This window comes from Arachis hypogaea, chromosome 20, assembly GCF_003086295.3.
Source record: "Arachis hypogaea cultivar Tifrunner chromosome 20, arahy.Tifrunner.gnm2.J5K5, whole genome shotgun sequence".
Taxonomy (NCBI): Eukaryota; Viridiplantae; Streptophyta; class Magnoliopsida; order Fabales; family Fabaceae; genus Arachis; species Arachis hypogaea.
In genome coordinates this window covers 132,080,990-132,093,151 of record NC_092055.1, presented here as the reverse complement: position 1 = coordinate 132,093,151, position 12,162 = coordinate 132,080,990, and the positions used below count along the sequence as shown (strand labels likewise).

Sequence of the window (12,162 nt, the reverse complement as noted above, 5' to 3'; positions counted from 1 at the left end):
ACACCAACCAAGACATTCACTTAATTAAAATAATATTATAACACATATCTTATATGAAACATTTAATCACTAAAATTATTATACATTGTTATGAACCTGTTTTCTCTTCGATTCTGATACTATATATTACATTTTCTTTTTTCTTTCTTTTCTTATCATCACCGAGTCTGTTACACTTCATAGTGAAATTCCAGATTATAACATTATTTCTGTAAATTGAAATGGTATACCTAACTTGTTACTTGAAGAAACATAGAATATCCAACGAAACAGGCATGATTGTTATTTAGCAGAGAAGAGATATAATAATAATAATTAATAACAATAGGATTAAAATGGCAGATTTTCCTACCCTAATAGTATAACTGGAAACTAAAGCATATGAATCTATCTAGCTTAGCTCAATCAAATTCTCTTTATTTACCATTGCCTCAATGAAAACCATTTTCTTTCACATCTTCACTAGCTTTTTCATTGTTCTTCACCTCTTTATCCTTTACTTCTTTTTCATCTTCCTCTTCTTTTTTCCTTGCTTCTTCTTGAGCCTTTTTTACTGCTTCTTCTTCTTTTGCAATCTCAAGGGCCTTAATCAAATTCAACAAGCAATCCTCAACACCTTCATCAACAGACTTGGGCATAAGATTCTCAGCAACATCAGCAGGCGTCATATCAGTCTCAACCAACTTCCTCTCAATAACCGGAAACAAGCCATGAGTCTCAACATCCAAATAGTTCTTTGCAAGAACCTTAAACGCTTCGAAACCGCAGTAAGAAAGCTCAATATGCTTGTCCATCCTTCCCCTCCTTATCAATGCTGGATCAAGCTTATCGATGAAATTCGTCGTGAAGATTATAATCCTCTCCCCTCCACACGCAGACCAAATCCCATCAATGAAGTTCAACAGCCCCGAAAGCGTTACCTTACTTCCCTTATTCTCTTCTTCTTGTGCTCTCTTCATAGGATCCTTTTGATCTTCATCCTCCTCTTTCTCCTTCTTCTTCTTCTTCCTCTGTCCTGTAAGATCCAACGAGCAATCGATGTCTTCGATCACAATGATCGATTTACTCGGCGTCTCGATTAGCAGCTTCCTAAGCTCAGTGTTGTCCTTCACCGCCGTCAATTCAAGATCATACAAATCATAGTTCATGAAATTCGCCATGGCCGCTATCATTGTTGACTTTCCAGTCCCTGGAGGACCGTACAGCAAGTAACCCCTCTTCCAAGCTTTTCCGATCTTCGCATAGTACTCTTTCCCGCCTTTGAATTTCTCAAGATCCTTTATGATCTCTTCCTTCTTCTTCTCCTCCATTGCCAGAGTCTCAAAACTTGCAGGGTGCTCGAAAATCACATGGCTCCACTTGGTTGACTTGTATCCGTACCAACCTGCGAGTTACTCAAATTTAACAAAATTAATGAAGACAACAAATAATATCATAATAATTGATGAGAATAAATAAATTTCGGCACGAACCACTGCTAGGATTGTTGGTGTAGAGCTTCAATTGACGGTTCTTAGAGGCGATTTCCTTTCCCTCTTGCAAAACATAATGAATATAAGAGAGAGTAATGAGATCGCGGTGACTCTTGTGGAACGTGAGCTTGTAATACCTCTTAGCGTCCGGCGGAGGATAGTACGAAAACGAAAACGGTTGCGAATTGGTGCTTGTTTTGCTTGCAGCCCACCAAACCTTAACGCCATTGAAGTCATCGGTGATTTCTTCGTTGTCATCCATGCTAAGAACTAGCGGCTTTTGACTATCTCTCACGACTTCGGCTTTGAGCCTTTTGGCGGTGTGGGAAGAGTTTGCGCTGAGGTACGTTTGGATGCATGTGTAGGCCTCGCTGCGCTTCAGCCTTTCCCCGGTGAACTCCGGGAACGTGATTTGGATGTAAGGGTAGAAGTGGCTTGTTAACTTGTGTGTGTAGGATTGAACACGGTCACGAAGATTTGGTGGGAAAAACTTCTCAAAAACTGTGTATACGAACACAATTGTGGCCATTACTGATCCCATTTGTTGCCATAGTTCCCCCATCATCATCTTCTGTGTAAGGATGAGAACAGAGTGCTTCTGATTGTGTTACAAGAGTATAGATTCCAAGAATTATTATGAAGGTGCTGTTAACGTTCGTTGAAGAATTCAAAGGAGAAAAATGGCTTAGCTTTTTTAGATGGTACACATTGTGAAAGTTGATTTGGATATTTGATCTAAAACTTCGGTAATTACTTGCATTCTCTTGGTTTTGTCACATTGTAGTTAACAGGCTGGCCTTTGGACTCTATACGAAAGAACCAAAACGCTATATGTCTCTCGAAAAAAAAAAATAGATAAACAATAAAAATATTAAATAATGAAAATAATAGATATATCAAATATTTAATTTATTAGATATGCGGATAGTTATTTTAATATTAAGATTTAAGTGAATAATTTAACGTGTAGTATGTTTTTATCTTATTAGGTCAATTTTAGAATTTATTATTCACATTATTCACAAAAATTATTGTCTACTTAATAAAGTCTTTCTCTCTTTATATATATATATATTTCCAACATTTTATATTAATAATTAATAGTATATGACTAATATGATTGATAAAAGAAATATTTGTGTTTATCTAATAACAATTGTTTCAACTTCATTACAAGTAAATAACACGTATTAGATAAACAACCATATTAATTATATATTAAAATTAATAATTAAAATTAATTAACGATATAAAATATATATTAAAATATGAAATATTTATTAAAAATAAGATAAATTATATATATTTATATATAAATATATGATGATTGATTTTAATGGTCAATTTTGATGTGTGCATAAAATTATTATAGAATAAATAATGAATGAATGTACAATATAAATAGAAATTCAAATTTTTTTGTTACTAAATAGAAATTCAAATTGAACATTATATATAATTATATATAAAAAAAGAAGTCACTTAGATAAAGATGTTAAAAACGTCATTTTTTAAAGATGTTTTTAAAAATTAAAATTTAACACATATAATCAATTAAATTGTATTATTTTTATTAAAATTAGACTGGACAAATCAGTTTAGCAAAAAAAATTAATAAATTAAATTTTTAAACCGGTATAAATTAATATTTTTATAAAAAATTACTACAATATCCCTATTATAAAACACAACTAAAATATCCCTATATATATATATATATTTTTTGAAAACTTTAAATTCTAACCCTATAACGATAGAGAAGAAAAGGGTTAGAATTTAGAATTTTCAAAATTAATATATATAATAAGAGTATTTTAGTCATTTTATATAATAGGGGTATTATAGTCAATTTTTATAAAAAAATAATATTAATTTAGACGAATTTAAAATTTAATTAACTATTTTTCGGTCAAATTAATTTGTCTGAACCTAATTTTGATAAAAAATAATATAATTTAAGTAATTATATGTGTTAAATTTTAATTATTAAAAAATATCTTTAAAAAAAAGACGTTTTCTGCGTCTTTATGAGAGCATCTCCCATAAAAAAAATAATATAAAAGCACGTAACATCGTCCTAATTTAATTGGAAAAATTATACTTAAACGTTCAATTGTTATTTAGATTATTGTCTAATAAATTGTGGTAGTGTGAAATTTATCAACTCCGGATGCTAATTTTAGGTGTGACAAGCTTTAATTCAGTAATACTTTATTCTTTTTCTTTGCCAAGCTATCCCAATTACGAATTTGATTTTTTTGTGGCAAACAATAACACTGTTAAATTGTTTTTAATATGATTTAGTGGTTAATTTACTAATTTATTTAAGTAAATATTAGGATTTTAAATTTCACTTGTGTATGTATTAATTTATTCGCCAACTGCAAACTCTTAAATAAAATTCAGATGGATTAATTTTCGACTTCTCGAGTTGAGAAATACTTGAAAAAAAAAAGAAAATTATTTCCGTAACTATTTAAAAATGCGACTTATCCTAATGTTAAGTATTAACACATATTCAATATCCACACTTTTTTATGTTTGGATCCGATATATTCACAAAATAAAAAATATATTAAAAAATCTTATTCCTATTAAAAAGATATCAATAAAAATATTTTTTTATTCTAATAAAAACTTTTTTTTTATTTTTTTTAATATGTTTATTCTTAAAGTATTGTTAAACTAAATTTTTTAAATAATAAAAATAAAATAATATAACATACATAAATAATAATTTTAATTGAAATAAAATATATATATTACTTATTTATTATTTAATACCAATATATAAATATGCAGATCAAATCCGCAAACATAAATATGATATCCGCATTTGATCTTATTAAAGTGTAGATTAAATTATATTTATAAATTATAAATTAAATACAAATAAATATCACAAATTTATGAATATGATCTGATTTATGAATACTTTTGCACGTATTCCAAAATTATAATTATAGATATGATTATAATTATTTATGGGTTTGGAAAACAAGTGTCCCAAAACATGAGTAGTTAAGGTTTTTTATTTGAAAATTTTTTTTCTTCTAATTTTTATATAATTTTTTATAGGTTTAATTATTCTGTTAGTCTCTATATTTTTGCGAAATTTTTAATTAGATCCCTATATTTTTTTTTAATTGGGTCCTTGTACATTTTTTTTTTCAATTAGGTTCCTCTTAATAGTAATTGGCTTAATTGTATAGAGACCCAACTAAAAGAAAAATTAGTGCAAAGACTCAAATAAAAGAAAAAAATATAGAAATTCAATTAAAAAAAATTAGTGTAATGACTCAATTAAAAAAAAAGAGAAGTATAAAGACCTAATTAAAAATTTCATAAAACTATAGTAACCAATAGAATAATTAAACTTTTTTTATACAATAAAAACCGTATAAATTGAAACCCAGGTTTGATTTGTATTTTTATTTTTTAATTTTAGTTTTAATATTTTTTTAGTATTTTTTAAAAAAATAATAAAAAATAGTAAATACAACAAAATTCTATTCCTATTTCATCTTCTGGTTTTTTTTTTCATAAAAATTTAAAAATAAACAACAAAAATAAAAATATAAACCAAACAAATTTTAAAATTTTTACTTTATCAATATGAATTTCTATGTGTAATACCTTATTAATGGTTCTGAACTAAGAGTTTGCTTAAGTGTTACTAAGTTGTTGAAAAAATACCTTTTTTATTTTTTAGTAAGTCTAGCATTTTTAATAATAAAAATAAAATCACTAACAAAATAAAAAGTATATCTTTTTTCAAAAGTTATAATTTATATTTTTTAAAAAAGTTTTTTTTTTTTACTTTAAAATTTTGTTTACATAATAAATAAATAAATAAAGTATTTTATATTATTATACCCAAATATAATTGATATAAAAAATTTTTTACATAAAAATTTAAATATAAAATTATTTTTATTTTTTTAAAATTAAAAAAGATAACTCAAAAAAATATTTTTTTAACTCATTCAAAAAATCTTTACTTATATATTATTCATTTCTATGTACTAACTTTTAACCGTGTAAGAAAATAATAAATTATTTTATTTTATTTTTTTAAAATTAGAAGTAAAATTTAAATTCAAAACTTTTAGATAAGATCAGATAAATTATATTATTTGAGCTATACTAAGCGATGATGACAATTATAACAGGAAGACAATGTGTCCTTCTTATAAATCATAGCCAGTAGCATTGTAATGTATAGTCACCTCTTGAGTCTTGATCATTGACCAAGTTTTTTCCTCTTCATTTTTTAAATAACATGTAGTGGCAAATGAATAGCAATTTTAGAAACTTGAAAGCAACATTTTCTTAGCATCCAAGGAAATAGACCTCTGCGTTACTTTTATGTACGTGGCAGGGAACTGCCTTGACGGTTACCTCTAATATGGATTCACAAATAAATGATATTTGTATAATTTTATGTATATTTCTTTTAGTAGAAAATGGAATTGTTATTTTTTATTTTGTCAATCACTTAATACTAAAATATTTATATAAAAATAATACATTTAACATCTTTTATTGTGGACGTTGATGTTCCATTTTAAAAAGAAGACCAATATGTGTTGACTGTTGATCTATAAAAAAGATGAAATTTAATTTGAATTAATTAATTTATTAATTTATTTATCTATTTAAATAAAGAATAAAAATTTAAATATTATTTTATATAAATAGTAATTTGTTAATGAATGATAAATTTTTAAATAAAATTTAAATCTATTTTAATTAGTCTTTTGTCTACTAGAGGGAAGAATATAAAAATGATAAAGCGGAGATGAGAGGACCAATACGTTTTGATGTGCAAACTTGGGGCCTAGCCCACGTGAAAAAAGGATTGCAAAGGACAAAATATAACAATGGCAATAGCCAATAAAAAGAGTTCAAAGTTCAGACTAAAGAGTTGAGGTGATACACGACCAAAAACGAAGAAAGAGTTGAGGTGATAGAGTCCTAGTCAAATCAAATCCAACCAGATAATAGTATTTGATAATGACCGATTGAATTTAAAGAAAAATAATTTTAATGTCTTATAAAAATCATTTTATACGTAGATTTAATCACATAACGCTACATTAATAACTATTTTTTATATTAATTGTGTAGATAATTATTTAATAGAATAATCATAATTATATAATTATATAAAATATTTTATACTATTAATACATTAAAATTAAATTTTAAAAAAATATTAAATAAAATATAACTCTTTATTTAATTATAATTATGTATATATTAAAATTAATTATGAAATTATTATTTTATAAAATATATATTCAAAATATATAAAATAATATTTATATTTATAAATAAATATATAATAAATATTTTAATAATTAATATTTAATATGCACATAATATTTTGGTTTAATAATAAAATTTGAACCAACAAATAGTAAAATTTAATTCAATTTGCAAGCAATACACAAGTATTGATATCCCATTGCCAACAAACAGTAAAAGAGAGGGATATTAATTGGAGGTGAGCATTTACTCGGATTAGGTCAAAATCCTGTCATATCATCAAGTGAGGTTAGATAAAATGAAATCCATCTTGAATAAAAAGTATTATAACTTTCAGTCTAATCATAAACGTTCGAACAAATATAATGTGAGAATTTGGTGTAATTAATAAATCTGGTATGTAGTATGAGGCTAATTTTTTCGAATATGATCCAAGGTTTGGTGTAACGTTCGTTTATGGAGTTTAGAGGTGTTTAACAAGTGTGTGACGGCGGTTAGTTGACGAAAAAAAATCAGACGGTCTGATTTCTTGCAGAATTGAGGAGGCACAAATCGGACCGTCCGATTTGTGCGTGGTGATGTTGCATGCATGAAAGTCGGACCATGCGATTTGTAGCATGCAGAGGGTTTTTATTTTTTGCCCAAGGAAATCGGACCTACCGATTTGAGGGCTGCATTTAAAAAAATTGTAGAGCACTCAAATCGGACCCAGCGATTTCTGGGTTTCAAAAATTTTTTGGGCGGGCTGTCTAGTAATCGGACCGTCCGATTTTTTAGTTCTAAAAATTTCGAATGGCCATGCATGCGGTCGGATGGTCCGATTTGAGTGTGATATATATATATATATATATATATATATATATATATATATATATATATATATATATATATATATATATATATATAGATGTACCCACCCAATCTGAGCAGCTCATTTCATTCTTCTTCTTCTTCGGTGCTACAACTCTCTAAATCTCTTCTCTACAGATCTCTTCTTCTTTATTTGTAGATCTCTTCTTCTCTATTATCATGGATGATAGAGTAAGATTAAAAGTGTATTATCATGGCCATATTTTATTACAAACATCAGAAGGAGTGAAATTTGTGTGTGATAATCTGTTAGATATTATTATTCCATTCACACTGTCATTTGAAGAATTAAAAGGTGTCATTTGTGAGAAGATGGATTCTCAAATATTTAGGAGAGTGTCGTGTATTCTGTACAGATATCCTATATCTGTCTTTGGTGGGTTCGTGCAATTCCAAACGAAATACATGACCGACGAAGCGAGCATGCAAGAAATGTTTTCAGTGTATCTTGAAAGTCGGTCGCGAATATCGTTTATCGAATTGTATATCGAGTTCGAGCAATCTGAGCGGACCGAGATATTGAATTGGAAGATTACAACAGTGATAGTGAAGAAGAGTTCGAAAGTAACTACGAGGTTGTTGATCCAGGTGTAGACGAAGATCAAGCTGACGAGGCTATGGTGGCAGATGTGGCGGATGTGGCAAATGCACTAGCAAATCAGCAGCCGTTTGTGGAGCCGAGTTTCATGCGGTCGTTGGATTTGGAGGCCATGCATGCACTGGAGTTTCCTCAATATGTAAATGCAGGTGCACCATTAATTTAAATTAAGATTTGTGATAGTATGATTTGTGCATGGGTTTTGAGTTTAGGACAAATAGTTAAGACAAGGGTAAATAGGCAAAATATAGCATGTAATTAGTAACTGTTTAACGTTTAATTATGAAGTGAACATGTAGGCTGAGAAATGTAGTGTTTTTCGTCGGTGTTGATAAAATCAGACTGGCTCGGCCGGCTCGACCGGACCGGCCATCTGGACCGGACCGGCCGGTCCGGCCGGACAGGGCATTAGGATCGGACTTGTTGGTTCGACCGGACTGACCGATTCGACCGGACCGGCGGGTTTGTCCGACAAACTGGTAAACTGAATCTTAGACCGGTCCGGTCCCATTGTGAGACCGCAGAAGGCAACGAAAATTGTTGAACTGTTAGTGAAAATTTTTTACTGTGCTTTATTTTTTAATTACATAGGACCGGGTAGATCAGTTAAACCAGTGATCTGACCGGTTCGATCACCGGTTCGGTTTTGAGAAGTACGTTTTCCATTGTTCTGTGCTTATTAGTTTATTAGATTATTAGTTCTGACAACTCTAAAATTTGTGACGTTATTGCAGCAGAGCTTCCCCTTATGCCAGATGGTGAATTTACTGTGGGAATGGAATTCAGTTCTAGAGAGGCAGTAATTAAGGCGATGAAAGATTATACAATCCGCAGAGGTGTAGACTATCGGGTGCATGAGTCAGAACCAACGACATTCTATGCTAAATGCACCCAGTATGGTGCAGGATGTGATTGGCTGATCAGGGTGAGCAAAATGTCCAGAAAGTTCTGTTGGGAGATAAGGAGGTACAATGGTAGTCACACCTATACTAGGGCCACAATTTCTCAAGATCATTCGAAGCTGGATTCCAACACAGTTGCATAAGTAATAAAGCCATTGGTAGAAGTTGACCCGTCTATTAGGGTGAAATCAGTGATTGCGGAAGTACAGTCAAAGTTTAAATACACCATTAGTTATCGCAAAGCATGGTTGGCAAAACAGAAGGCAGTGGAGTCAATTTTCGGAGGGTGGGAAGTTTCGTACGAAGCCTTGCCGATATGGTTTGAGGCCATGTGTCACAAGGAGCCATCCGCAGTTGTTCATTTTGAAACAATGCCTGCGTACCAGGGAGTTGACTTGGTTCCTAATATTCGTGTACTACACCGAGTCTTCTGGAGTTATTACCCTTGTATTAGAGCCTTCAGACATTGCAAGCCAATAGTGCAGGTAGACGGAACTCATTTGTATGGAAAATACAAGGGTTGTTTGTTGGTTGCAGTCTCACAGGATAGCAACAACAACATCGTGCCGATTGCATTTGCGATAGTTGAGGGAGAGACATCTGAGGCATGGCACTTTTTTCTGAGTAACTTGCGACAGCATGTTGTGACACGTGACGGTGTGGGCCTTATCCCCGATCGGCACGATTCCATTAGGTCTGCTATTGCTCGTAGTAACGGAGCTTGGTCTCCTCCCAGAGCATTCCACATGTTTTGCATCAGACACATAGAGTCCAACTTTCTGAGGAAATTCAAGGCTCCGTATCTGCAGAAGCTTATCATCAACATCGGTATGATAGTTACGATTACATTTACTCCTGAACTCAGTTATTATAATAAACGTTTTTTATAGTGGGTCCTTTTTTATGTGACAGGTTACTCGCGAACAGTTCGCGAGTACGAGACGTGTTATCAGCGTTTACGTGAGAGGGGTGAGGCTTATACCAACTGGTTGGATCGAATTCCGCGTGAGCAGTATGCTTTAGCATTTGATGGGAGTATCGATGGGGTCATATGACAACTAATCTAGTGGAATGCATCAACTCGGTACTGAAAGGGGCTCGCAATCTTCCAGTCACTGCACTTGTTAAGGCAACGTTTTACAGGCTTAATGAATTGTTCACCCGGAAAAGAGCCGAGGCTGAGGCTCGAATTAATGCAGGACATATGTTCTCTAAGCTTGTAACCTCCAAACTGCATGCAAATCAGCGGGCAGCAGGTAACATCCAAGTTAGTTGGTTTGACCGACAGAATGAGGTATTCGAAGTGCGTGAGTGTCCTAGTGGTGTGGAGTATGCAGTGGACCTCCGTCAACAACGGTGTGACTGTGGTGAGTTCCAAGTTGACCGGCTTCCGTGTCGACATGTATTTGCTTGTTGTGCAAACCAACGTCTTGAATGGCAACTGTATGTACATGATGTCTACAAGATGGACCAAGTTCGACGAGTGTACAGGGCTAGGTTTAGGCCACTCGGGAATCCAACAACATGGCCTGTTTATCATGGACCTCGATTCGTAGGTAATCCATTCCTTAGACGGGGATCCAAAGGTCGGCCAAGGATGACCCGTTTCTTGAATGAGATGGACACACGGATGTTGCGTGGTCCTAGGCGATGTAAGCAATGCGGGGCCGAGGGCCACAGCCGTAGTAGATTTCGTCAACGTGGTGGTCCAAGTAATCCGGGTGCGACCACCCAATAGAGCTCCGGCCATATCGGTCACTCAATTTAGTGTATGACTTTGAATATTTTATATATTGTCTGACTTGTTTATGTGACGTTATTGTATGACGTGATTAACAATTCCAGTTCAAGACATAAAATTTCAATTTTTAAATATTTACTTCAAACAAAACTTTCAATTTTTATAAAATTTCGGCAGTATCTCCTCTAAAACTCGGACTTTGCCACCCTATTCGGGTCCCATCCAAACATTTCTCAAACCTGTTCTCAACCATTTCCAAATCTCAAACATTCTACTAAATTGAACCATTTCCATGAATAAGTCCAACACATTCTACATAAATAAGTCCAACATGCTACATAAATAAGTCCAAGACATGATACATAAATAAGTCCAACACATGCTATATAAATAACTCCACGACAAGATACATAAGTAAGTCCAACATCATTTTCTCATCGCCCATTTTACATCTTTGACTAATTTCTTGCATTTCTTTGCAACCTTCTTAAAAGCGGATGGGGTATACCGACTAGCGCTCTGCCGAGGGGGGTCAGCTCTAAGGTTGTATCCTTTTCCTTTTTCGCTAGTGGTTGTACCTATGAAAACATTCGATAACCAACTAATCAAATCAACTAATCAATAACCAACTAATTCAACAAACAACTCGAATAATCAATAATCAATAACCATGTTCGAATAATCAATAATTCAATAATCAACTCGAATAATCAATAATCAAGTCAAATAATCAATGACCAACAAATTGTTTTACCTGCAGTAGGCGCTGAATCATCATCCGGACCATCAGATGCATCATCCTCATCCTCACCATCCGCCTCATCCTCATTGTCGTCCTCATCCTCATCATCATCCTCATCCGCAACCTCATCCCCATGTGGATGGTCAACCAGGAAGTCATTATTGCCCTCATCAACTAGCTGGTAGCTTTCTAGAATGAGATTCATTGGAACACGACGATCAATTCCGCTCTGTATGATACCCCTCGTGGCATCATCACTCATACTAGAGTCAACAGAAAGTCTACCTCCGGAAGTACCAGAGGAAGTGAGCTGTCGAGGTCTCGTATCCAATGACAATCTACCTGGAGCAATCCCACTCGGTTGGGCCATCTGGTCGGTGGGAATGTCTCTGTAAGTTGGATATGAGTAACCTGGCACAGGAGCCATGAAACCAAGTAGCTGGCTAAACAAACCCTGTTCACCTGATTCTTGGTGCGGGACACTCCAGTACTGCTGATATACTGGTGGAGTCAAGTAATCCGCATAATGCGTGTCAGGAATGTATGGAGTGAACTGCTCACGCTCT

The 12,162-nt window shown here is 32.6% G+C and overlaps 3 protein-coding genes across 3 annotated transcripts; 2 read left to right on the top strand and 1 right to left on the bottom strand.

Moving 5' to 3' along the window:
* Positions 1 to 260: 260 nt before the first annotated feature.
* LOC112784375 (AAA-ATPase ASD, mitochondrial) lies at positions 261 to 2,301 on the bottom strand. The gene is made up of 2 exons (XM_025827557.3): positions 1,473 to 2,301; positions 261 to 1,384 (listed from the first exon to the last, which is right to left on the bottom strand). Exons 1-2 carry the CDS (start codon positions 2,038 to 2,040, stop codon positions 432 to 434), a joined length of 1,521 nt encoding a protein of 506 aa, XP_025683342.1. The 5' UTR covers positions 2,041 to 2,301; the 3' UTR covers positions 261 to 431.
* Positions 2,302 to 8,018: 5,717 nt separating this feature from the next.
* LOC112786399 (uncharacterized) lies at positions 8,019 to 10,168 on the top strand. The gene is made up of 5 exons (XM_025829779.1): positions 8,019 to 8,056; positions 8,155 to 8,360; positions 8,946 to 9,177; positions 9,295 to 9,941; positions 10,026 to 10,168. The coding sequence occupies exons 1-5, from the start codon at positions 8,019 to 8,021 to the stop codon at positions 10,166 to 10,168; spliced, it is 1,266 nt and encodes a 421-aa protein (XP_025685564.1).
* On the top strand, positions 10,165 to 10,851 carry LOC114926145 (uncharacterized). Its single transcript, XM_029296650.1, has one exon. It carries the CDS (start codon positions 10,165 to 10,167, stop codon positions 10,849 to 10,851), a length of 687 nt encoding a protein of 228 aa, XP_029152483.1.
* The last annotated feature ends 1,311 nt before the right edge of the window (positions 10,852 to 12,162 follow it).

What these genes read in the sequence shown, in the direction of transcription:
- LOC112786399 (XM_025829779.1), top strand. Translation starts at nt 8,019, where the DNA reads ATGACCGACGAAGCGAGCATGCAAGAAATGTTTTCAGT. An exon ending in TCCTCAATATGTAAATGCAG is followed by an intron (nt 8,361 to 8,945) that starts GTGCACCATTAA and finishes ACGTTATTGCAG; the next exon opens with CAGAGCTTCCCCTTATGCCA. An exon ending in TTCTGTTGGGAGATAAGGAG is followed by an intron (nt 9,178 to 9,294) that starts GTACAATGGTAG and finishes CCCGTCTATTAG; the next exon opens with GGTGAAATCAGTGATTGCGG.
- LOC112784375 (XM_025827557.3), bottom strand. Translation starts at nt 2,040, where the DNA reads ATGATGATGGGGGAACTATGGCAACAAATGGGATCAGTAATGGCCACA. An exon ending in CACCAACAATCCTAGCAGTG is followed by an intron (nt 1,385 to 1,472) that starts GTTCGTGCCGAA and finishes AGTAACTCGCAG; the next exon opens with GTTGGTACGGATACAAGTCA.
- LOC114926145 (XM_029296650.1), top strand. Translation starts at nt 10,165, where the DNA reads ATGACAACTAATCTAGTGGAATGCATCAACTCGGTACTGAAAGGGGCT.